This window comes from Paramacrobiotus metropolitanus, unplaced genomic scaffold, assembly GCF_019649055.1.
Source record: "Paramacrobiotus metropolitanus isolate TYO unplaced genomic scaffold, Prichtersi_v1.0 Parri_scaffold0000137, whole genome shotgun sequence".
Classification (NCBI taxonomy): domain Eukaryota; kingdom Metazoa; phylum Tardigrada; class Eutardigrada; order Parachela; family Macrobiotidae; genus Paramacrobiotus; species Paramacrobiotus metropolitanus.
The window spans coordinates 164,708-190,215 of NW_026570357.1; the positions used below are offsets into that span (position 1 = coordinate 164,708).

At 44.4% G+C, this 25,508-nt stretch overlaps 2 protein-coding genes across 3 annotated transcripts; both read right to left on the reverse strand.

Annotated features, from left to right (window-relative positions):
- Nucleotides 1-4,505: 4,505 nt before the first annotated feature.
- Nucleotides 4,506-11,516, reverse strand: LOC129599078 (uncharacterized). Of its 2 annotated transcripts, XR_008691872.1 has the most exons (5): nt 10,643-11,516; nt 9,284-10,073; nt 8,971-9,219; nt 8,837-8,908; nt 4,506-4,907 (listed from the first exon to the last, which is right to left on the reverse strand). XR_008691872.1 is itself a non-coding variant. In XM_055497218.1 (3 exons), the coding sequence occupies exons 2-3, from the start codon at nt 9,845-9,847 to the stop codon at nt 4,752-4,754; spliced, it is 720 nt and encodes a 239-aa protein (XP_055353193.1). In that variant the 5' UTR covers nt 9,848-10,073; nt 10,643-11,516; the 3' UTR covers nt 4,506-4,751. The 2 variants fall into 2 exon arrangements, 1 of the variants encoding a protein (XP_055353193.1); XM_055497218.1 differs by lacking the exons at nt 8,837-8,908; nt 8,971-9,219.
- Nucleotides 11,517-19,689: 8,173 nt separating this feature from the next.
- On the reverse strand, nt 19,690-25,159 carry LOC129599065 (uncharacterized). The gene is made up of 3 exons (XM_055497202.1): nt 24,417-25,159; nt 20,833-21,609; nt 19,690-20,179 (listed from the first exon to the last, which is right to left on the reverse strand). The coding sequence occupies exons 1-3, from the start codon at nt 25,002-25,004 to the stop codon at nt 20,012-20,014; spliced, it is 1,533 nt and encodes a 510-aa protein (XP_055353177.1). The 5' UTR covers nt 25,005-25,159; the 3' UTR covers nt 19,690-20,011.
- Between the last annotated feature and the right edge of the window lie 349 nt (nt 25,160-25,508).

The window sequence follows — 25,508 nt, forward strand, 5'->3', positions numbered from 1 at the left end:
TATCACCAAACCATCCACACCAACCTCGCTCGATAGCACTGAGCGTCCAGTTCGATTGTTATACAGTCAGAGAATACCGGTACACTGTGCGCAATTTTTAGTACAACGATTCGCAATCGCTACTTCCCACAACAAAGAAATAGGTATTAATTTGTAATAAGATACGGCTGCACTGGCCAGACGATGTAAATCATTTTTTGCCTGAAAGAGTCAAGGATAGACTTGGATGCTGTCAGTTTATACACATACATCCCAATAAATACCATCAGTTAATTTACTTGCCGCCTGTTGGATAAATAGTAGCATTGGAAAACATAGGGAAATCAAGAATTTCAGTGTTGGTGCAGCGCGGTACGAAGATTGCGCTCGACTGAAACATCAAGTTTTATCGAGCGCATTCACTAAAGGCGGCCCCATAGTCAACCGTTTTCTGAAACGGAGAAAAAGTTTCTCGAGCTCCCGGCGTCGACGGAGTTTCCGTGGTCACGGATTTCCGACGACACGGTCACTCCGACTCACCGTCCCGTCGTGGTGATCGAAATATGTATTCCTCATAGTTGTCCGTCCTTCGGCAATATTAGTGACACCATTTTGACAGGAAGTAGGCAACCGCCCGCTGCAACGGTAGGAAGTCACCGCCCAGGGCGGTTGATTGCTGCATTATGGCAAGCCAACATTAGGCTTATGGCAAGCCGAGTATTATTCGGTATTACAGTGCAATACAGTGCATGTCGATTACCAGTAGCATGAGTGAAAAAAGGCTTTGCAATAGATCAAACAACATTGCAACAAGTAATTATGTACTTACTGCCTAATTTGTCATTTGAGAACCTAAATTTTTCGTAAATTTTTGATTTGGCAATCTACTCACTCCACGGCATTTTTTGGCACAAAATACCTCATTAGTAGCTTTCCATATTTATTGGTATCCCAAATGCCCTTGCAATACTTCACACAGCTGCTCTGAATTCCGAGTTTATTCGGCATTAATTTTTTTGTACTACTAATGATTTACGAGGCATTTTGCCACAATTTAGTAAGCAGATTGTTACGTTAAAAACTCCACTAGCGTTATGTGCTGCCCCAGGCACTGTACGTAGCTAAGTTTAACGTAGAAATCCCAACGTGGATTCTGAGACTTTATTTACGAAACACAATTCAAGTGACTGCTAGATGACTTCCAGTGGACTAAACCAGAGTGGACCCCTCTAGCATTGGCAAGCTTGGCGCTTATATAGCCAAATTCGGGTAAACATCCACATTAAGAAACTTCTAGAAACTCAGATTACTCAATAACAACATTAAAACGACATAACAAGAGATACAGAGAAGACTGGAAATCTGTCAATTCAGGTCTTCTCAACTTATGCCCAAATATAGAACTAACTGATATTCTCTCAGTTCTCTTTGTGGCTAATGATCTTGTTTACGCCAGGCTGTATCTTAAAATAGCTCACATGGGGCGGTGTGGCTGGTAACATTCCTCCCTTCTTAAAGGGTTTGGCCCTCCAAACCAAGACGTACGGCGGGGGGAAAAAGTAGGCAACCTTCATTGTTATTGTATCTCTCGGTGACCTTTCTGATGTGCTCTGTGATAAATCCGCTCATCCTATCCGCGCTTACAAACTCCTCGAAGGCAAAACCATCGGGCCATCCATCAGTCTTCACAGCTGCAGCAACCTGTAGTCGGGCTTCCGGTGTCCGTTGCAAACGCCCTCTCTGGCTGCCAAACGCGACACATTCATCGAGACGGTAACGGAACTCATCCTCTTCAGGGATGTCCGACAAACTACTGGTTCCCTCCAGCCCTCGCCTCGGCACAATGCCCATATAAAGGCTACTGCGCTGGACAGAACATCCAAATTCCCGCAGGTCAGCGACTTTATCGCGCCATTTACAAAATCATTGGCGTGGACTATGCGGCATAACCGTTCCAACTTCGTCTTGTATCCACAAAGCAAAGGTCAACCTTCTTACTTGGACGGAGCGATGACTTTTTAGACTCTCTCGTCTGCTAAACAAACGCTTTTCCACTATGCGCGTTATTCCGTTGCGCGCGCTCCGCTTGGTTGCCGGGTCAACACTCCTGGTTCTGACAGTCCACAGTCGCATCCTTCGCTGAAGATGCATCATTGGCAATATCCCTTCCGATCCCGTCACGATGATCCAGATCCCGTGTTTAAATGGTTTCGGCACCAAATGATACATTAAAGCGCTCCACTACTACGTATCGCTGCAGACTTTACGCAGCAGTTAAACGCCAATGTTAAAGTTGGTATTTTAACTTTAATTCACAAGTACAGAACAACTCAGAAACGGACTGAGAGAAACCAAAACCAATTCAAATCCCAATGCACACTCACACTGCGTTTAAATATACTAGGTCAAGTGCACGCATTCATAATTGCCATGTTTTGCAGTCGCACATACACACAGAGTGGACAACGGACAGTACGTACATCTTCCTTAATAGCCCATATGCTTATGATTGATAAGACAACACGATAATTACCAGCACATTATCCATAAGGCACAACACCACTGTTTACTCGATACACGTTACTAAATATAAACGTTAATTGCTGCTGATGATGGACACTGGCCATATGTTCGGCCGTAAGACGGCTGTTTATCTCGCCGGCAATGACTGCGTCCGGTTATATGCCGCATGTCCGTAACAAGATGTAAAACTTACGTAAAACTTTCCAAATGGCTCACAAACGGAAAATCATGTATACTTATACTGACTTACAGATATGGAAAAATATACGTACAGATTATAATTATTTTAGTAATTAAAATGTCTATTAACAAAAACGGGTTGTGTCACATGTGCATTATGTGATAATTAGTCGGTACAAATTATATGCAAGATGTATTGTACATATGTACAGGTACATAATATACAGGTACATAAGAGTATCTGGGCGTCCCGGTGGGCAGTGGCCACTTGGGCAAACGTATGTATGATTGGGCGAAAGCAAACGGAGACTGTATTAGGGAGGAGCCATCCTCTCCTACACCGAACAAGTCGAAATCACGAATTTCGACGACTCGGTTTCAACACGATCATGTTCCCTCATAGTCATCCGTAAAAATGGGACGGAGAGTCGGGGAATGGTGTCCTGATAGTTATTCGAAGTTTGGACACCTTTTAGTCGAAACTGCCGTTTTCGGTGAACTATGAGGCGGCCTTAACAAGTTAAGTGCTGCACCCGCAATGGAACTGCATGGTACACGCAGCCGTTGGGATGCGACTCTGTGCGAAATCCTGATAAAAGACTTTTTTTGACATCAGTGATGTACGCGTACGTGCCCCTTTGCTATGTGTTTTCAGCTATGAACCGTTGAATATCTTCTGTTGACTGACCATAACGATTAATGAATATACAGGTAGAAACACGCCAAATACTAGCGCGGTGTTCATTTATCTTTATGTATAATATGGACAATGTATATGATGTTATATTATAGAGAGGTTTATTGTATAGATGAATATAGATGAATTTAGCTTTACCACCGGCAAACTATCAGATAATCAGGCGTTTGTGTTAGATTGATTGTGCTAGTTTGAAATACTGCATACAAAAGCGGACCGTTTCAATGGGTGCAGAATTCTAAGAAGTAGTACAATATTCAGTAATTAACGTTACCGATTAACATTTCGTGGCGCTAATGAAAAATTTCGTCTGCCGACTGTCGCACTTACAGTGTCTTATTACCCCGTAAATTTTAAATATTTACCTGCTACAAAAACAAGTCAGCTAGCGATATCGCTGTTGTTATGCGCACTCTGTCTCTTTCTCTGAGTCTGAAGGAGATTAAATTTAAGTAATATTTAATTTGGCGCTACCGTTGCTACCGGGAGTTTTCTGGAGTGCAATAAAATATATTATAATTACATCTTTGCCTAAGATTCTGGCTAGCATGCAGAGAAAAAAATAAGGTGATTTGCGCTTATGCATAATTACAGTTAAGCGCACATTCGGTAATCAATTACAGAGTACTGCGCATTAAAAACAAGAATGCCAAATGTTTCAAGGTGTAATACAAATTTTTCTAGTAATACGGTCCAAATATCGCAATTAACCTAGCTTTTACGTATACACATTTACTTGTGCAAATGATGCTCGTACATCTTCAACAAGATTAATTAACTTTGTAAGTTTAAGTGTATCTGTAGAAGCTTAAGATGAATTTGCTAGCTAAAATTATTTTAGTATTTTTCGAACGAAATTTGCCGAATCACGACAATATTCATGATGAACGAGATAAACTTATAACTATCTAGGCGTTATCAGTCAGTGCTGAAAGCGATTTGCATGAACCGACATGCAAACCTGTGTATCACATGCGGTTTTTTGTGAATCACTCATCCGAAACATATAAAACTGTCGTTTCATATAAATGTTATTAATAGGGAAAGAACATGAAATGCACTAGGTCAGTCAAGTCAAACCACTCTTCTAAACACCGGTAATACTTAAACTAGAAATACATCACGTCACACAATTATTGCTATACGTGTTCACTCTCTACTGTACACTAATACGCCACAAGGCCACGTCATGCACAAAGCCATCAGAACAAAGAGGTCATTGATTCACTATACATTAGACAGAATACGATAAAAATAAGCAGAATCCGATGATGTTGCACATTATTGTAGCCAAATAGCTAGGTAAGAGGAACGTGCTTACACAATAGTACAATCTGAAGTCCGAAAGAAGCCAATGTTTTCTCCTCAGTTTTCAGGTGATGTAGACTGGTCTAATGACGTTCAAAACAGCCACAGTCAACGTGGTCAGCCTGCTGACATCCAGATCGCAAATATCGGACAGCATCCACTGCCGCCCGCGGTAAGCCGTGGACAGGCGCGGATCCGCGCTCTGGTATAAGTCCAGGACCTGTAGGAACCCGCTACTTATTACTTTTATCCCGTGATTAATCTCTTACGTAAAGATGCAGCGAGAAATAAAGATTCATGGGTTACGCTAAGTTTCATAGCGCGGCCCTTCACGTCACACGCCTTAAAAAATGGCCCGGTACATGGTGTCAAGAATGGGATACATACAGTAACACTTATGCTTTCGCACACTCTGAATCACTTTTTTGCAATACTTTATGTCATTCTAAAGCTAAATGATTTGTCGACCGAAGCGTAGCGAAGATCTTCTATGTTCAAGGAAAATAAAAAAGTGGTGTCTGTGCGTCGGTCACCGCCATTGCGTAACCCATTCGTTGGGCGCCCAGTACGTGTGTTCCTTACATGGCCGTATATATTCACGCCACATGGAAACTGTGGTGTCTGTGCGTCGGTCACCACCATGGCGCCCAGTACGTGCGTTTCACACATGGCCGTATATACTCACACCACAAAGAAACCGTGGTGTCTGTGCGTCGGTCACCGCCATGGCGGAACTCTATCGTTATGCGTTGTCTGTGAGTCGCCGATTGCTGAACCGCGTTGACCACATGACATTGTATAAGTATGTACAATGTGCAACAATAAGTATGTACAATATAAGTATGTACAACGTTGTGTAAGTATTGTCCATTTAATAATACTGAATATTATTTCCATGGTTTCAGTGCTTTATTTATTGACATTAGTCGTGTAATGTCATATACTGTAAATTAAATTGTTACAAAGGTCACTGTATATCATGCGTAAATAGCCGTCAAACTTGCCGGTAAGCCGATTAGCTCGCTTACCCGAAATTTTTGATGGCCCGCAAACCTGCTGTGAAGGCGCCCGTACCCGGCAACCGCAAAAGGCCCAGAAAGGAGGAAATAACAAACCGTGAGTACTAATTGTCCGTAGCAAGGTGAAAATGCCGTGTCACACTTAAGAAAAATCCACAATATAGATCATAATTGTGCTGCAGGGACGAATAGCGAATCGTCGTCACCTTCACCGTCCCCACCTAGGAAACGTCAGCGGCGGCAGTCTCATGAACAAGCCGAACAGACCCGTGCGCACAATAGGGCCAATCAAGCTCGAAGAAGAGCTGCAATGACCTCTGCCCAACTCCGAAGCAAACAGAGGAGGGACAGAGAGGCTGCTGCTCGTCGGCGAACACAAAATATGCCATTACAAGCAGGGCGCACTTTAAGATCGATAAATCGGGAACGAATGGCGCGCCGGCGAGAACAGAGGCTTTCAGAACGCGCAGAGGAACAACGGCGGGATAGAGAGGCTCACAGACGTGCACGCCAAGGTCAGACATCTGAACAAAGAGCTGAACGTTTACAAGAGCTGAACCTTCATGGACTGCTGTGGTTAGAAGATGTGCCCACCGAGGTGAACTTTGATATCTTGGATAATCAGGGAAGACAACGAATAATCGAATATTTCGATGGTTTGATCACTGCTACAAACCCGTATATGAGCGCACCACCAGCTGCAGTCCATTCGACCTGTACAGAAGTTCCCGCCCTTTTGTAAATATTACTATCAGAAGCGACGAATGGATTCCACTTGCCGACGATGCAGAGCAGCCAGATGCAGATGCCCCATCTACCAAAACCATCCTTAGCAAATATAAAAACAGAGCACTGGATCTCGAACATTCCAGCCTGATGGAAGTCGCGTCTAATTTTGTCTGGTCAAAAAATGGCTGGAAAAAAAGAGCTCGAAATAAGGAAGCTGTTGTACGAGTATTTCCCATCTTAGCGTTATCGGCAGATGCAACGAAAAATGAAGAGTACTATCGCCAGCAAGTGTTGCTACACTCTCCGTGGCGTGACATTAACACTGCCCTGGCAGAAGGACAAAGTTGGGAACAAGCGTATAACGCGCTCGCGCTTCCAGCCCATGAAAACGATTTACCAGAGGCCGAAGTACCTGATAGTTCGGATGAGGAAGCGGAAGCTCCAAACAATCGGGACCAAGATGAGTATATGGTTCTGCACGGCCATGGTCCGCATGATGCACCGCCAGTTATCGAGCTGGGTACCCGTCAAATTGATGTACTGTTTGACTGGCAGGCGGCTTACCAACAATACCCAAATATTGCGGAAGCCGACAGTTTCATTGAACGGGCTAAAACAGATGCAGACGAAGTTAACGAACCGGTGACGTTGCCCAACGTCACTCTTGCCGGTGAACAAGAGGAAGTCAACGCTTATTTCGACGAACAGCTTAATGGCACTACTCCACATCGCTGTACAGTCATACAGGGAAAAGCGGGAAGTGGAAAATCCACACTTATTTCCTTCTTGAGCAAAGCTGGAGAGCAAACCTGGATTCGGTGAGCAATCGTAGCGGCTTGTAGCCCCAACTGGCATGGCAGCCAATAACAGTGAAGGAATGACAGTACACACTCTTCTAAGGATTCCGGTTAACAGGAAGTTTGTACCTCTGGCAAACGAAGAACTCGCAAGATTCCAGTCCGATTTCGAGAATATTCGGTGCATTATTGTGGATGAGTTCAGCATGATAGGGTGTACCTTGCTCGCTAAGATGGATCAAAGATGCCGCCAAGCCAAGCCTGAATCATGCGATCTCCCATTTGGTGGCATGTATGTCTATTTTTTCGGAGACATCAACCAGTTGCCGCCTGTACTGGACAGACCGCTATATGGTGATGGTTTTGCAAGCGATTTATCCGATCAAGGACAGCTTGTTTTTCGAAACGCATTCACCAAATGTTTCATCCTTAATTCATCACATCGTCAGACCGGATCGGACCCCGATCAACAAGCCCTAAGGGATGCTTTAGATCGCATCGCAACTGGCGACTCTACAACCGAGGACTATGAAAAGTTTGTCAACCGAACGTACGCGCTACTGTCAGAGAACGAGAAAACAGATTTCAAGGGAGCATTGCATCTTTTTTCGGAAAAAGAACCCGCACGAAATTACAACACGAACGCTTTAAGACAGCTGAACATGCCGGTCGCAAGAATTATGGCAGAACATAACGGCCGCACTGCTTCCAAATGTTATTCTAAGGATATATCTAACGTTGGTGTTTTTATCAGTTAATTTTTTGTAGGAACCGAAGAACAAGCTATGGGTCTCAAACCGGTTTTATACCTTTCTCGCGGTAGCCGGGTCATGCTTAAACGAAATTTGTGGACAAGTAAAGGGCTCGTTAACGGAGCGGTGGGTTATATAAGAGAAATTGTATATTCCCCTGGCACATCCCCGACGGACAGTCTACCATATGCTGTACTGGTTGAGTTTGACAAATATACTGGTCCGACGTTAGCGAATAACTGTATTCCAATAACGCCAACAGCAACGCATTGGACGGAAAAATCGGAGAAGTGCGCAATAACACAGCTGCCTTTATGCCTCGCTTGGGCTATCACCATTCATAAAGCTCAAGGCATAACTTGTAACCAAGCACCTTGGAGCCCGCGAATTCGCGTCCGGCCTTATTTATGTGGGATTTTCACGTGTTAAGTCATGGAAAGGACTTGCAATTGAACCTATGTTTTCCTTTAGCTTACTCCAGTCCATCAAAACAAGAAAAGCTACTGTGCAAAAAGCGCGCGAAATGAACCGTTTCAGACAATTACGATAAATGTTTTTCCATTTTCTGCCGATTGCCTGTCTAAATTTGCCTATTGCGAAAAAATAAAGAATTCTATGATATAAATCCGGTGTGTAAAAACTTCCTAAAATCGCGCTACCGTCAGCACTAAGCCCTGTTCCCGCTATATGATCCCGCTACGCTTCGGTCATGCAGTGCCCGCTAAAAGCGAGTGCACTTTCCTAGTATACATTGTTCTTTTTTAATTCTTGAGTGGGTAATGATGGCCGTAGTGATTTGACTCATGACTGTAATGTCGCGACGTAAAAGTAATAAGGATACCTACTGTTTACCAGCTTATTGTATGGAGTCTTGTTCTGAAAACCGTTTGCGCGCGCATCATCCGGTTGCCGAGATATGGCGAACTAAAATGGGCGAAAAAGGTATAAATGCATCGTTGTGTACCATACCTCTGGTTATTAATTACTTGATCTTCTTGAAACTTGGATGTAAAGGACATAAAGGTGATAAGGCCATAAAGTAGACTGCGCGCGCAACATTCGGATGCCGAGATAAGGGCTTTCAGAACATTGTACAAATCAATTGGCTATAAAATGACATAAAAAGGAAAGCGAAAGTTTGAGTGTATGTAATCCATTTGTGACAATATATACCGGGCTATTTTCCTGAAGTGCATTTCGCATAGCTGGTGCACGCCAAATATTGTTACGGAAAACTGCAGAATTTATCAATGGAATTAATTTTTTTATCATAATAATTCATGGAAGAATTTAATTTACCATTGCTATCTGCTGTTTCTGGTGGTCAGCAACACGACCAGCAACCCACAGGGACAAAGCCGGCAAATTGACCGGCTCCGGGAGAACGAGACTCTTCTCAAACACATCCCACAGTTCACGATCCAGCTCTTGCCGCGACGGAGCCTCGAACACATGCCGCGCTACAAATGCTTGCAAATAATCGTCCGAGATGTGGCAGTTCTTCCACACCATCCGGTCACACAAGGCTAAATCCCCGGCCAGACTGTCATCGTCTTCGATGGCGCCATCAGCCTCATGCTGGCCCTCATCGACATAATCCATGAAAAACCGGCAATCGTCGAACACCAGCCAACCAATGCGTGGAGCCGGTAGACTATAGCGGATAAGCGACATCATGCGCCGGCTGTCCCGCACGCCCAGCCCGGTGATGATCAGCGTGCTGGTGTCCTGGCTAAGCCATTTCAGTAAGCAGGCCACCGTCCAGTACAGGCCGCTCAAGAGCGCCCGGTCAGGATCCACCGACCGGCCGGTGACGTGCACGTCGGGAAAGTGGATGGCGCTGGTGAGGAGGCTGTCGAACATTGGGCACACCCGTCAACAGCGGCTGCGCTCGACGGAGTCCAGGGGCTGGAGAATCTGTACCATAATCTCGATCGGGTGGCAACAGCAGGCTCGCTGCATTCTTGTTGCTCCCGATCTTGCGTTCCTTGTCGCGTGTGTAAAGAGTCGTATGACGGTGCAACCATCGAGCTGTCCGCAATGAAAATTCAGCTATTCCATCGATCTTCGATGTCTTGTACTCTCGTTTCTGTAAATATGTAAAATTTATTTTTCAATATGCACATTTGCACATCAACGAGCACCTATCAGTATTAGTATATACAATCAGATACAGAATTTGTCCCAATTAACATGAAAAGGGACTGTGCACAATATACTCATAGCATCACCACGCATAATCTCCAGACTTAAACGCTGAAAGTTTGAAACAGAAAGCAAGTGGAACGACTCATGCGTGTTCTCATAAAGTTTTTTTTAAATATTGTGTATTAAAAGGTACTCTGTAAGTTTGTAGCTGCGTATTATCGCTTAACACTCAACAAAAAGGGTATAAAAAGCAGAAAATTCAAACTTAAGGATTAAATAGCATGCATTAAGTACCAGAAAAAAGTGGTTCGGAGTGCGCGAAAGCGGAAGTTTTAGTGTAAGTGTATGTATCCCATTTTTGACACCATGTACCGGGCCATTTTCCTTCACTAGAAATAAAAATTTAGCATTTATTCATTTAATTCAATAATCAGAATTAATATCAGTTGTTTTTACAGGAAAGTTTTGCAGACTGTCGAGCCAGTAAAAGCCAGACATTGTGCTACTTACGACTTGTTCACGCGTCAACGGATTGTCGCCCCGCCACTGCAGATAGAGAAGCGTCTGGCTGAGCACCACCGTGCACCAGACATCGTGCCGTAGGCTCAAATTGCACTTAAAGATCTCCTGGACCAACTGGGAACCGTCGCACCAGAAGGAGCGCGGCAGCGGACAGCTGCGGATCACGAAATCACCCTTAACCACGCGCAACCCCTGCAGATCATCCTCCATGAGGACAGGACGGACTTGTGGAACCAGTTCTCTGACGGTCCCCTGTGGCATGGACACGTCCACGCACTGCCAACCCGTCGGGCAGCACTCTCCCAGCCCGACTAACTTCCCCGGATACCACACCCACGCCCGGTCGGGCTGTCGTCGCAGCAGCACCAACACCTCCGGCGGTCCGAAGCTTTCTGTGTACGAGAGGTACCGGCAGCGCGTCATACACCCGTATTCGACAAACTGTGCGCGCTGTGTCGCACATTCGAAATCCACGATCAGACCCCCCTTCGCCACATTGATCACGCGGCCGTTCTGCAGCCAGCGGCTGTTGACGTCGTGGACGTCCACAGAGTTCCACGCTTGCAGTGACTCGGCTTCCCCATAAATCAACATTGTACAGTTCGTGCTGACAGCGACTGCTCAGCAGTTTTCGAGATATGCGATTGCAGGAATAAAGCAGCATAGGCCATAGATCATAGATGAGAGTAAGACTACAATCACTATATGTATAGTAAAATGCCAGGAGAGGCTTCTGCGTTTATTGGCTACAGTTTTTGAGGAGAATCGAATTGTGTACGTTATTAAAATGCCTATGCATAAAACATTCATTTATCTAGTTTCAACATTGGGACTCAGAAATCAAGACCATGGCTCGACAGAATCTAAAATCTTTTTTTACGGTAAAATTTTGCGATTGTTGAACGCTGAAAACACACTTGGGATTTTCGGGCCAAAGGAGAAGTGTACAGAACGGCCGCCCATGATGACGACTACGTTTGGGTAGCCTATAATGAAATCTGTTGCCGTAATCCTTGTTGTAGTTTCGGCAGTTGGAGTTTGACTGGTTTCTAATGCAGTGCTACGAGTAGCGATGATGCCAGAGCCTATGACATCAGGCAAATGATGTCATTGTCAGAGAAAAGCTGTGAACAGTGTTTTACTGTTCTTGTGTAACACTAGCGATTTCGATCTTCTGTGAATTTTGCCAAACGGTTCTTAAATCTTTAACTACAGCATTAATATTCCTTTATTCCTTAAGAGTGATGGCTGTGGACGAGCTAGTCCACGGCCGGCTGGGTAAGATAATTAACAAAGTGGAGAATGACCTTGATAAATCCATAATACGAGTAGCTGTACTCGAAAGGCACTTTATAATTATGCGTTCTGTACGATATAGAGCCGGAAGTTCTGTAACGTTTCGATCACACCCTCTTACTGCTGACTGGGCGACCGGCTGCTGATTGGTGTTCTGTATCTAAAAGGAACTCTCCTGGCTCCGTTACGATACAGAACTCGCATTTCTTGCTAGGTCTAATTTATTTTTCATTTTTTTTATATATATATAATTTATTTTTTTATATATATATATATATATATATATATATATATATAAGTGAAACAAACTAGTATAATTAAATAAGTTAATAAATCCCATGTGACACTATTATACACAGCAAAGCGTAGCATCTTTAACATACTTATAAACAAGGCGCAGTACACAGACAATCCTCCACTAATCACACACGCCGTAAATGGTTCTTTCGCACAGGCAGCGCAGGTGTCCGATCTACACCGGCTGGTCTAAAGTGCAGTCCAGGATGCCGACATCTCAACGGTCTGGTCAACGATTTTGGCTTTGCGGGGCCGCGGTCATAGCTTATCGATCGTATGCACATGTTCCACCATTGGAGATCTTCTTATACCGACCGGGACTGTAATGTGCAGGTCCTGTCTCGTGTTGGCCCAAGGGACCCCGGAAAGACAGCTTACGTTTCGGGGCCTGCACCAACAGATATGTTTATTTCCTGGACGTGCAGCTGCCATACGGCTCCTTCAAGTGACTGTGGCCGGCGGAGCGAGTGCGCCGCTCGCCCTCACCCGCCGTCTTGGCCATTTGCCGCGTGCGGGACACTGATTTTCATGCCGGTAGCTGTCCCGAAGAAATGTTTTGCATACTGTAATTGGCCGCCTAATTGTCCTGTCGGCTGAGGCTGTATAATCAACGTGGTAAGTATCTTTACTATGATAAAAAAATTATGACCTTGTACCGCCGATCTGAATAAAACCTATGGCAGCTAATATTTAAAGGTTTAATAAGATTCTGCTTATACGTCAACAACACACTGATTACTTAGCCAAGCAACATGGATAAGCCATGACAATTGGTAACCACGTCATATAACCTTAAGACAATAAGTCTGACATTCATAATCGCGAGATATTGACTACACGTAGTACGTACTGTAAACAGGTGGGATGTTTTTTTTTTTATTTGTTTCGTAGTATCCAACGGTATCCTCTGACTCTAACTATTCCTCATGTATCTTTACAATTTCAACGAGTACTAAACCGTGCCATAACAATATAAAGATGCAGATTAACGTTTAGATTAAGATTAAGGTTTACTAACCGTGCCATAAAAGTAGAGAAACTTTTTACATGTGTCTTGACTTGTATCCAAGTATCGTACCGTATCCTCCTCTTCGTATCCTTAATAGATCTCCCAAATTCTTAATGATTATTAGTCATTGCCGTATCCGGTCGTACTCTTCAGCATTCATTATGCATCCCAAATGTATTCCACGAAGAAACGTAAAAAAATTATCCGGAGACTCGAAAGATACATAGTGGCGGGCCGCCACTGGGTTCGATTTCCTCATTCGGCAGATTTTTTGCGAGTGTCTATGCGAGCCTAGCCCAGCCCTTGCAAGAGCATCGTTTTAATATTGTCATTAGAAGGGAGAAACAGCAAATCGCAGCATCTAGCTTATTGTATGACAAACACTGAATGTTTACATGTTAAAACTTCAATCACGGCCTTGATCTTAACAGGCTTTGTTACAGATTATTGGACAGGCAAAAGTTTCTTTACTTACAAAAACTAGATGTAAGCAGAATAAGCTTTTATAATTTACGACAGCCGACAGCAGTGAAATTAAAGAGTCGCTTCGAACGCTAAACAACAGCAAGCGCCAAATTATGGGCGACGTGGCTCGAGCAGTCAGTGCGATGGTCGTTTCATTTGATGGTACAGAGCCAGGGTGGTGATTTTGGTCAATTTGTTTACATCCATATTACGAATAATCGAAGGTGACCAGCAATAGCGGCGATAGTGTATTGAGCAGCGTGGATCCGCGCTCTGGTAATGGTCGAGCATCTGTCGAGATTAAACAACCAAAAATATATGAAACAGACAGCTCGAATTATGCTTTACATGTTTTTGCTTTTATTGTCATAATCGTGTGCAGCATAATATCAGCAATGTTTCAGTAAGCTGCTTCAAAATGTAAAAAACGATAATAGAGCACTAGCACAAAGTTAAAGGAAAAACGTATTTATATCTTGTAGAGCCGTTCGTAAAGGATGGTTGAGTTCCCTTAGAAGAATCGCTAACCCACTTACAAACACGCAGTTGGTTAGCGCACTTGAAGGTAAAGAAAACACGCCTTAAAACCCGACACGCAACTGACCGGATTTAGTTACCTGTGTTACCCGTGCAAGCGTGTCCAGTGTATTGGACTGAATCAACTCGGCAATCCACCCCGACAAGACTGTCAAATCAACCGGTTCGTCCACAACCAGATTCGCTTCAAAGAGATCCCACAGCTCCACAGCAAGCTGCTTATCCGGCTGACAGATGACCGACTGTCGCGCCACAACAGCGGTCAGCACCATTTCCACGATGCGACAGCGGATGAAGCTGGCGCGCTCAGCTACGCCCAGCATCCGCTGCAGGTAGCTCAGAGTCCAGTTCGTGTACTGCATTGGGCAGGAGTGAAATGCCAGCCTCTCGATGCGGCGATCGTAGCCGTTCAGGTAGCGGAGCATGGTGACCGCTTCACGGCATTGGCTCATGTCCATGTGCAGCAGCACGACCGTCGTCGTGCGGCTGTTAACGCAGTGCAGGAGACTCGTTAAAATCCAGAACGCGGGCGGCATGCAGGACGACGGTGTGTCGTCATCACGGCCAGAGACATGGACAGCAGGGAAGTAGCTTTCAGTGGTGAGAATTGAGTTCCAGCGGGAGCATGTGCGTCGGCAACGGACGCGGTTGATGCTGTCCAGAGAATGGAAGATTTCCACTACCAGCTCGCTGGGTAAGGACTGAATTACTGTACCTGGTCCTTCAGACGCACCGGACCAGACGCTGGTCCGGTGCGAATTCTCCCCGGTTTCAGCTGCAGTCAGAGGCTTAACGATCGGGTCGTGTGATCTGTCAAACACCTCTTGCTAGAAAAATAAAATCATTCAGTGACGAAATATTTCGGTGATGATCGCTTCTGAATTATTGCTACTGAATTGTCCTTTACTGTGGCAGCTGAGGCACACCGACAATTTGCTGGGCAATATGCTTGCTGACGACCCTTTGCTGACCGACAAAATGTTTACTCGACAATTTGTTGAAACGACAACTCGGTGATCGACAGCTTGCTGAACGACATTTTGATGAACACAGACACTTTACTGACGACATTCTGATGATCAACAAAACATCGTCTCCAAATCCACTAAAAACCCAAGAAATCTATAATAACCTATGTCCCAAAAAACCAGCAGCGGTATCTGATCCTGAGCGCCCGTCCACAGCCTCGTGCATATTACTAACAAAATAAAATAACAAATAAAATAAATAAATCTTGCTGGGAAACAAATAAAACAAATTATTCGTGAATGTGATTGTTGTAAGCTGCTTAAACACAGACTACACAGCAACTTAAGTGTATTTTAGGAGTTAGGCCGGTGTCCATTCATTTTGGACACCAATCATTTTGACCACCATACATTTTGGCCACCAATCATTCTGGCCACCCCAGGTTTCTTAGTTTTCTTAGATTTCTTAGGTTCTTAGGGTTTCTTAGGTTTACTTAGGTTTTTTAGATTCTTACCCGTATGGTCGTTGGTTAGGTATATACCTCATAAACATAAACATAAACATAAGGCTTTTTCACATAAACATAAACATAAAGCTCAGCGATCGTGAATGCATTTTTCTTAGTGTAGTGCCAATGTGCTGCTGAGGAATTCAGTTTAGATTCATTTGATTTTATTTTAATTTATGCCTTTACTTCTTCAAAATTGACCTTTGTAAGTTGAACTGAAGCGTTACGACATTGTGCGCATGTGTCGTCACAACAGCCGCACATGTGTGGCAGTGGCTACATTTTTCTTGGTGTAGTGCAGTGGCTTCGGTGGCGTGGCTAAGGCGCTTTCGTCACTGATTTTTTTACGACGCAATTGCAAAAGAACGGCTCAGCCTTTTTTTAAAATTTCAAGTACTCTGTGAAGGGTAAGTCTTGCATGGAGATAAAGAAGAAAACCGGAAGAAAATCGGTTTCGGGAAAAAAATATTTAAGGTGGCCCACTCAAACGACCATACGGGTAGGTTTTTAGGTTTCTAAGTTTCTTACCAGGGAACATTTTCCGCCTCCAAATTCAAAAAATTCTCATGTTTTGTAAAATGGTAATGTACTATTGTAGTATGCTTAAAAAATATTTTCAGCTGCCATCGTCAAGGGGGCGTGGCCAGACAACAATTTAAAGTTTGCATACTATCATATTATACTGTGTAATGCAGTGCAGTACAAGTTGTTCGTAATTATATTATGTTGACTTTTTCCAGCAGCACCGTGGACTTTTGCAGCTGTCCGCTGTCGTGAAATGATGCAAGTAAAACAGGCCCACGTGCGTCGGCTCGGGCCATTGCTGCATGAATATACATTTTCGGAATATATTTTCATCGATTTGTGTTGCAAACAATAAGTTGTGAAAAAGCTTTGTTCTGCTAATACACAGATCTGTGCTGTACTTCATAACAAGTTTTTGAAAATGTGCACACGGGCAGCAATGGCCCGAGCCGACGCAAGTGGGCCTATTTTACTTACATCATTTCTCGACAGCGGACAGCTGCAAAAGTCCATGGTGCTGCAGGAAAAAGTTAACATAATAATTACGAATAACTTGTACTGCATTGCATTACACAGCATATGATAGTATGCAAACTTTAAATTGTTGTCTGGCCACGCCCCCTTGACGATGGCAGCTAAAAATATTTTTTTAAGCATACTACAATAGTACACTACCATTTTACAAAACATGAGAATTTTTTGAATTTGGAGGCGGAAAATGTTCCCTGGTTAGTTGGCCGAAATGACGGGTGGCCAAAATTATTGGTGGCCAAAATGAATGGTGGCCAAAATGAATGGTGGCCAAAACGATAGGGCGCCGTTAGGACTACTATGCACCGCACCAGTATAAAGGGACGGAGCGCGGAGCCTGTCTGTAGATAAGTCAGTGTCCCGTCGAGCACCGACGTATCCACCACTCCAAATATTCGGGAGAGGCTGGTGAGAAAAATCTCGCGACGTTCAGGCGATGCGCCGGTCCAGCCCTCCGGTACGGGACATTCAAAAAACGAAAAATCTTTGTCCCGCAACTTGCAGTTAGCCAAGACCAGGTCCGAGGGCGGGTGTCGCACTTGCTGCCGGGGCAGGAGCTCCTTAACGATACCGTGGGGCAGCTGCACCTCCACAAGGTACACATTGACCAGATAGCCTTCGCTGCGCAAGGAGATCACCTTGCCCGGGTACCAGGTCCAGGGACCAGCAGGGCCCGATCGCAGCAGAGCCTGTATATTTGGGTCCGCACGCGTGTCGAGACGTTTGGGCGGTTCGCACGAGCTAAAAACGCGTCCGTATTCGACAAACTGCGAGCGTTGTGTGGCACATAGGAAATCAATAGTCAGACCGTTCTCCACCTTTTTGATTATCTTGCCGTACTGCAGCCGGTCACCGACGAGGACGTCCACGGAGTTCGAGTTATACATAAAGCGCCGCGCTTCTTCGTCCTCTCCATAAACGAGCATGGTGGTTACAAGTTCGTGTTTGCCACAGATTCAAATAGCTCCTCAGCCCTGATTTGGCTCACGGCTGTGGCAACTTGCATTTATGGACGAGGCCCAGGATAATCACAAAAACAACGCCCCATGATATATAATTTAGCATATGAGGTACTGTACATTCAGAAATTAACTGCATCTGCAACAGAGTTCAAAATGAATTCGTAAAAAAATACCATGGGTGACGTGCACAACTGGGTGTTAGGAAAACTGGCGGCGCTTGGCGAAGTACGTAACGGCGTCCCCATTCACCCGCCCTCGATAGGATACTACGTTATTTTGCCGTTTTCTAGTTGTTTTTTGCAGTCGCCATGCGCAATTGCACATTCAGTGCTTTTTTTTGTCACTTTTAGACTTCTAACCCACCAAGGCTTTCATTTACCTCGCTATTATATCTGCGCTTTTCGCACCAAGCAGAGGTGCTAACGACCTCAAATATTCAGAAATATTTAGAAATTTTTAGGAATATTTAGTATTTAGAAATATTTAGAAATATTTAGAAATATTTAGAAATATTTAGAAATATTTAGAAATATTTAGAAATATTTAGAAATATTTAGAAATATTTAGAAACATTTAGAAATATTTAGAAACATTTAGAAATATTTAGAAATATTTAGAAACAACATTTTGAAATATTTTGAAATATTTCGAAATATTTAGAAATATTTAGAAATATTTAGAAATATTTAGAAATATTTAGAAATATTTAGAAATATTTAGAAATATTTAGAAATATTTAGAAATATTTAGAAATATTTAGAAATATTTAGAAGTATTTAGAAACATTTTGAAATATTTAGAAATATTTTGAAATATTTAGAAATATTTAGAAATATTTAGAAATATTTAGAAATATTTAGAAATATTTAGAAATATTTTGAAATATTGAGAAATATTTAGAAATATTTAGAAATATTTAGAAATATTTAGAAATATTTTGAAATATTTTGAAATATTTAGAAATATTTCGAAATATTTAGAAATATTTAGAAATAAGTATTTATTAAGTAGCATTTGAAGGTGAATATTTGAAATATTTGAAATATTTGAAATATTTGAAATTTTTGAAATATTTGAAATTTGAAAATATGTTCAGGTAAATTAAAACAAGGTCAGAAAGATTACTTTTGCAGTTATCTAGTGACCGCTAATTGTAAACAAGTTGTTAACAAAAATTCCATCGGCACAAAATGCATGCGGCTCTTGGTGTATAAAAAATGCATGTGAGCTTTGGGACGAAGTCGGTCGAACAAACTCGAACAAATTCTGCAAAATCACCGTCGTGGCCTTGTACTGTGAGTCCATGAGTTAAAGAAAGAGCCTCGCATGTCCGTCGATGGTCGTACATACTCTACAAGTCCTGCTTAGCCTTAAAAGCGGCCTCTAAAACGTCTGCAAATGGGGGCTCGTATCCATTTATTATGGAGATAAAACCGGGCGGTCGGTGAGCGCACTAGGTCCATTAGTGGATACACTGCCCTTTGCTTTGCACTACGATAGTTTCCTCTGCCTTGTGCATCACGTTCTTTGCATGACGGAAATACAGTACGTACTGCATGACGGAAATACAGTTTTAGGAACAATGAACGGAGTTGAAAAGTTTACTGAGTTTTTTCTGTTGTGATGATAGATCTTCTTAAACTGTTTGATTAACTTGTTACGGTTTCTTGATTTGTATACCGCAGTCGTTTACAAATAGAAATTCCCAGTAAGTACTTAAGCTGTCATCATAAAACTACGCAAACCGCAAACTGGCATTGTAATAGCTTCAAGCTGATTAAGCAACATGAGCTCAGAAAGATGAGTGCGCTATTAAGTCGAATCAAACAGAAATTTGCCCCGGATGAGCGACGGGGGCACTGGGGATCGTTACTAGGACGAGTTGTGCATTTTCTGAAATTTAGCATTGAATAACATAACAGTATACTGTTACCGTATACCGTATACAGTATACCGTATACAGAGTAGTAGATCCCGGAACTTGCCGGTACGAACAAACAACTCCTTTCCTTTAAGCAGTTAAATGCGAATGAGTGAACCTTTCACCCTGATTGACATGCGCTAGCCACAACAGGCACGCATTGGGTAGACGGTAAAAACTTGCACAGTTACACAAACATCATAAAGAAGCCATTAAACACGATTAATATTGTTACACACAGATAGTGTCATAAGATGGGTCGGTAGTACTCGTTTACGAATCCGTTTCCAACAGGTCCAGACGACTCGGTAAAGTGTTGTGTCGCATTATGCTGCGATTAGAAATCCGATTCACCTTCCCGGAATCGCATACTTTGGATAAAAGCGACTGCCGTCAAAGCGGTCAGCTTACTAACATCCAGATCGGAAATGCTGGCCGCCGTCCACTTCCGACCGCGGTACTCGGTGGCTGGACGCGGGTCCACACTCTGGTAATAGTTGAGCGCCTGCAACGTATTCTGCTGTCGTGGTGTTTTCTGTTGGTCGTTACCGTACTAAACGTCAAGCGCTTTAATCACATTTCCTTCATTTTAAATACTTGACGCGGGTCGGCGCAGGCGTCCCGTTACGTGATATACACGTGATATACACGGTGAACCGTGATATACACGGTTAAATGGGTAACAAACTGCCCGCATTTGGCCAGCTGGCTCACGGTGTTTGCCTGCCGGCCGAAGTTGCCTTTACCTGGCCGACATCCGGTCGGATTTTTAAGACGACTGAGGACTTCAGCCGCGGCTTTGCCGGCGGCCGACTCAGCTTGACCGCCGGCACCGTTTTGCAAATCGAACGGTGATGATGGCGTCAGTAAATCAAAGTGCCGCATTTGCTTCTGCGTGCGCCTGATTTCAACTTTCAAGTCGCGCTTTCGTCAGCGATACAGTTAAACTCTATCATTTATCTGTGACTACCATTTCCGTACCATCAGTTCTAAAAACATATGCGTTGCTACCCTCATTTAGAAGGAAATGCCTCAACCATGCTTTTTTGCGACAATTGGTTTTCAATGAGTATTTTCCGTTTAATATGAGCGGATCAACGTTGCAGGGTTTTGACTTTCAACATATTGCCTAATAAAACTAATCACGATGACGCTTACATTCACAATGTTCCGGTCGATCTGCTCATTGCGCTTGTTCTTGAAGCCGTCAGCAATCCGCTCTACTAAAGCCTGCCGATCCCGCACATTGAGACCGTTCTCGACAACGTCCCACACCTCCATTCTCATGGCCTCGCTCGACTGGATACGGAAGGAGTGCTGCGTGACCAGTATTCCCAGTAGAACGCAGTCGAAGACCATACAGTTCTTCAGCACCATGCGGTCGTACGACACAAAGCTCTGGGCCATGACGACCACTCCGTTCGCGAGCTGCTCCATCGTCTCGTCGTACGATTCCCCGAATAAACACTCGCAGAACACCAACGTCGGGAGACGCTGCTCACCCAGGAGGTGCCGGATCAAAGCGGCCAAACGAGCACAGTCTGCGGACTTAAGCTGCACGATAACGGTCATCTTGGCGGCGCTGTTGAGGCACTTCAGCAAGCAGCTAACCACCCAGTACACATCGGCGCCGTTGAATTCCGCATTGTAGAAACTAGCTTGCCGGCCGTCGACGCGCACATCGGGGAAGTTGGTTTCGGTCGTGAGAAGATGGTTCCACAGTGAACACACCCGCCGACAACGGATGCGCTCGATGGAGTCCAACGACTGGAAGACCTCCACCAGCAGTGCAACGGGCAGCGGCAGGCTTCGTCCTTTGCCGCTAGTACGCTTCTCCTGTGGTGTGCTAAGCGTGCCGTGACGGCGGATCCACTCCTGTGTCGACAGTGAGCAGCCACGGTCGTTCTCCTTCCACGCGCTATCATACAAGGGTTTCTGTAAGCGAAGAGCTGGTTATACTTTAAGGGAATTATGCTGGTATATGACTTAATGCAATCTATAGATATACGTAGATATGGACGACATCGTACGCGTTAAATTTTTCGAGGCATGGTTTTGTACTTGCATCTGTAGTATCCCGCCGTATGCCATGGTATCCTCTAGGTATCCCAAATGTATCCTTACATTTTTTTACTTATCTTTGCTTAATATACCTACGTATCTTTGCAGTATCTTTTACGTATCACACATATGTGTGATAACATATGTGTTACAAGCATGTAACCCTATAAGAAAGCTTAGAAAGCCTAAAACAAATTAACGGGATACAGCAGGATACACGAAGCATACGGTGAGGATAAGGCGAGATTCGCTAGCTAGAAAATACTGTTCGCAATGCGTGCAGAACACTACTACAGTACTAAATGCTATTTGAATGCGTATCATCTTCGAAAGCAACAGTATTCCAGAGTATCCTGTATGTTTTTTTTTTACTGAAACGTAGCATGGGACCGGTAAGAATGACCTATAAGCTACGCACTGCCCGTTGTTATATAGAGAAAGGGTTGTTGACTGAATTCGACAGTATGATCCGTGATTGCCTTTCTGCAATTGCCAACGTCAACATCACTGACACGAACTGGACACAGGCATCACTTCCGGTTGCAGAAGGAGGCCTCGGAATCCGGAGTCTGGAGAAGTTTGCCCTTCCGGCCTTCTTGGCCTCGGCTTACTCAGTGACCGGGCTGGCAACCGAAATTACCTCCTTCGACCCGGAAGTGTACTGCGGCGGCGCCGAAGCAGAATGGCAGCGAGTGGCGGGAGCTGATCTTCCAGCTGTGGAAGCGCGAAAATTTCAAAAAACATGGGATGAACCAGTTATCCAAACTTCCGTGAAGATGCTTTCTGAAACGGCCCAGTCTGATATCTCTAGCCAAGCGCGTCTTTTAGGTGTAAGCACCAAGGACAACGGCGCACGGCTGGATGCACTACCAGCTGCATCACTGGGAAACCTCCTGAATGATTCCGCATTAAGAATTGCGGTTGGCCTGCGCCTGGGAACACCCATCGTTACTCCGCACCGATGCATTTGCGGTGAATGGGTGGATGCTCGAGGCTATCATGGCTTGAGCTGTAAGAAAAGCCGGGGCCGGAAGTCAAGACACAGTAGCTTAAACGCCACCTTTAAACGAGCATTCGCCTCAGCCACCATTGAGACAGAACTCGAGCCCCTGGGAATATCGCGAATCAACGGCCTACGCCCGGACGGAGTCACCCTAGTGCCCTGGGAACGAGGCAAAATGTTAACATGGGATGTAACTTGTGTGTGTACGATGGCCCTTTCACATGTTGCAGCAACATCCACCCAAGCTGGCGCAGCAGCTGCACAGGCCGAACGGAAAAAAACCGCGAAGTACCAGAACATCACGCAGGACTACCTGTTCCGTGCGGTGGGTGTGGAGACAGTGGGACCCCTCGGACCGGAAGCATCCCGGCTGCTCAGCGAAGTAGGCAGGATGATATGGCAGGAAACGGGCGAGATACGCGCAACGGAGTATCTGCGCCAGAGGTTCAGCATCGAAATTCAACGTGGAAATGCGGCATCCATCCTGGGAACGACACCAGCCTCGGCTAATTTGGATCAAATGTTCTCTGTGATTCGGCCGCACGTTTCCGCAGTCTTTTGATGCAGTGTGACGCTTGTCTGTGTTTTGGATGTTTAAACTGGCTTAGCATAATTAATTAAATCAACATCCTGTATGTAACCTTTATGTACTCCGCTGAGTACAGTTTTCAGCGTTATTAATAACTGCAGTAGCCCAGCGTATCTTCGCGTATCATTTGACTTTCTGTATCCGGCGAGTATCTTTTAAGTATACAGATAATTTTTTACTGTTTCTTACAGGAAGAATTCAGGATACGTTAAAGATGCTGCAGAAGTATGGTGGAATACGGCAGTGATTAAAAATATAGAAAATCTGGAGGATACGGTGCGATATTGTGGATACAAGTTAAAACACATGCCCGGAAAGTTTAACTTGCACTGACCGTGCTATAAATGTAGATAGAGTACCGCAAAGATTCGCGTTAAATTACGGTATATTTTGTTTTTCTACGTACACATTGATGAAAAACACAATCACTGCAGTACGTAATACACTTCGTCCAACCTCTTACCGTTGCAGACCGCTTAATGCGCGCACAGGCAGCATTACCTCGCGTTAATACAATAATGATTCACTGCTTCAAAAACACGGTGGACTGCTTTTCTCGTTTCCGCTCAAAACGTATCGCTCCGAACGCAATGATCTTGCATTTACGCAGCTTCTTTACCCCACCCACCCATTGTTTTAAAAACCAGAGGAGAAAAAATTTAATTATCTCGTTAAATCCATGCTTTTGGTTTTTCTTTGCCTCCCAAACAGTTTTTTCTTTGCATGGTTTTTTGGGGTTCAACAAGAAAACCATTGGAATAAATTGGCATAAAAATGGTTTGTGGGCGCAAGATCTAGTTGGGAAATCAAATATAAAAGAAAACTGCAAAGGGTTTAAACGCGCAGAAGTGTATTTATCAAAAGAGTTGTAATTTTTATTTTTTTTTAAATGAACCGATCCGGGAATTAATACTCCATATGGCCGGGAATTAGAATTTAAAAACAATCTTTGGCCGTCTTCGAAGAGAAAATATTAAACTAAACTAGATAATATGAGGAAGTATTAAATATAAATTAGTCAAAGCTTTTTAACAGAATGCGCGCACGCCAAGCAACATCTACAGTATAATGATTAAAAAATGAACTCACCATGTCCTTAGTTTTCAGCAACCTATCCGTCGGGCGTTGCAAGTAGAGAAAGGACCCAGCCTGCAGGGACGTACACACGGCATTGTGAATGGACGCATTCAACTGGCATTTGAAGATCTCCCCGAGCATGCCAGACCAGTTGGCGCCGGGCAGCTGACACGAACGGATAATAAAGTCCCCCGGCTTCACATGCTCCGCCCCCGCCAGATCCTTGTCCGTGGGCGGCAAGCGCAGCTGCGCCTCGCGCACTAGCTCCCGGACGGTGCCGTGCGGCAGCTGCACATCCACGCATTCCGCTCCGTCATAGTTGTCGTAGTCGCCCAGCGAGACGACCTTGCCCGGGTACCACTTCCAGACATCGTTGGGATGCGATCGCAGCAGAACCAGCACGTCGTCCTTCCAGGAATCCCGACACTTCGCATGGAAGATGTTCCCGTATTGGACAAACTCGGCGCGCCGTGCCGCACTGCCGAAATCGACGATCAGGCCGCCCTCCGCCACGTTGACGACGCGGCCATGCTGCAGGAGCCCGTCGACGAGGACGTCTACGGCGTTCCATGCGGTGACGTCTTCTTTGAAAATAAGCATGGTGCAATTGTTCGGTAGCTGGTTACTGAAGGTAAGCTAACGCGATTTTCGACTTTTTTAGTGAAGCACGATCGTTGCAGCTCGAAGTCTATCCAAATCAGCCTTTCAACAGCTTTTAATAATGCGTGCGAAATGTTTTATCAACAGAAACTCCCAACACATAAACCATTCGATTCACTGCGGTAAGTGGCAAGCAGCCGGGATGATGATGAGCAGAAGCAGAAACTAATTTATTCCCTAGCAACGGCGGTGCACATGCGCCGGCTAGGTTGTTTCTACCTACTTCTACTTGTCAGATATTGTGTACCAACAAGTTACTTATTCGATGGCAATAGTAACTTATAACTTCTGATGGATCCAGTGGGCAGCGAGGGAAATTTACAGTTTCTTCCAGGATTCAGTTTGCACATGTGCTGCATCAACCGCATTTGCACACAGCACAAGCGGGCATATTATCGGTGGCCCTAACCCCATCGAGACGCTGGTGTTCTGTGGATGTGCATT

What these genes read in the sequence shown, in the direction of transcription:
- LOC129599078 (XM_055497218.1), bottom strand. Translation starts at nt 9,847, where the DNA reads ATGTTCGACAGCCTCCTCACCAGCGCCATCCACTTTCCCGACGTGCAC. An exon ending in AGAAACAGCAGATAGCAATG is followed by an intron (nt 4,908 to 9,283) that starts GTAAATTAAATT and finishes GGGTTCCTACAG; the next exon opens with GTCCTGGACTTATACCAGAG.
- LOC129599065 (XM_055497202.1), bottom strand. Translation starts at nt 25,004, where the DNA reads ATGCTTATTTTCAAAGAAGACGTCACCGCATGGAACGCCGTAGACGTC. An exon ending in TGCTGAAAACTAAGGACATG is followed by an intron (nt 21,610 to 24,416) that starts GTGAGTTCATTT and finishes CTTCGCTTACAG; the next exon opens with AAACCCTTGTATGATAGCGC. An exon ending in TCGACCGGAACATTGTGAAT is followed by an intron (nt 20,180 to 20,832) that starts GTAAGCGTCATC and finishes AATACGTTGCAG; the next exon opens with GCGCTCAACTATTACCAGAG.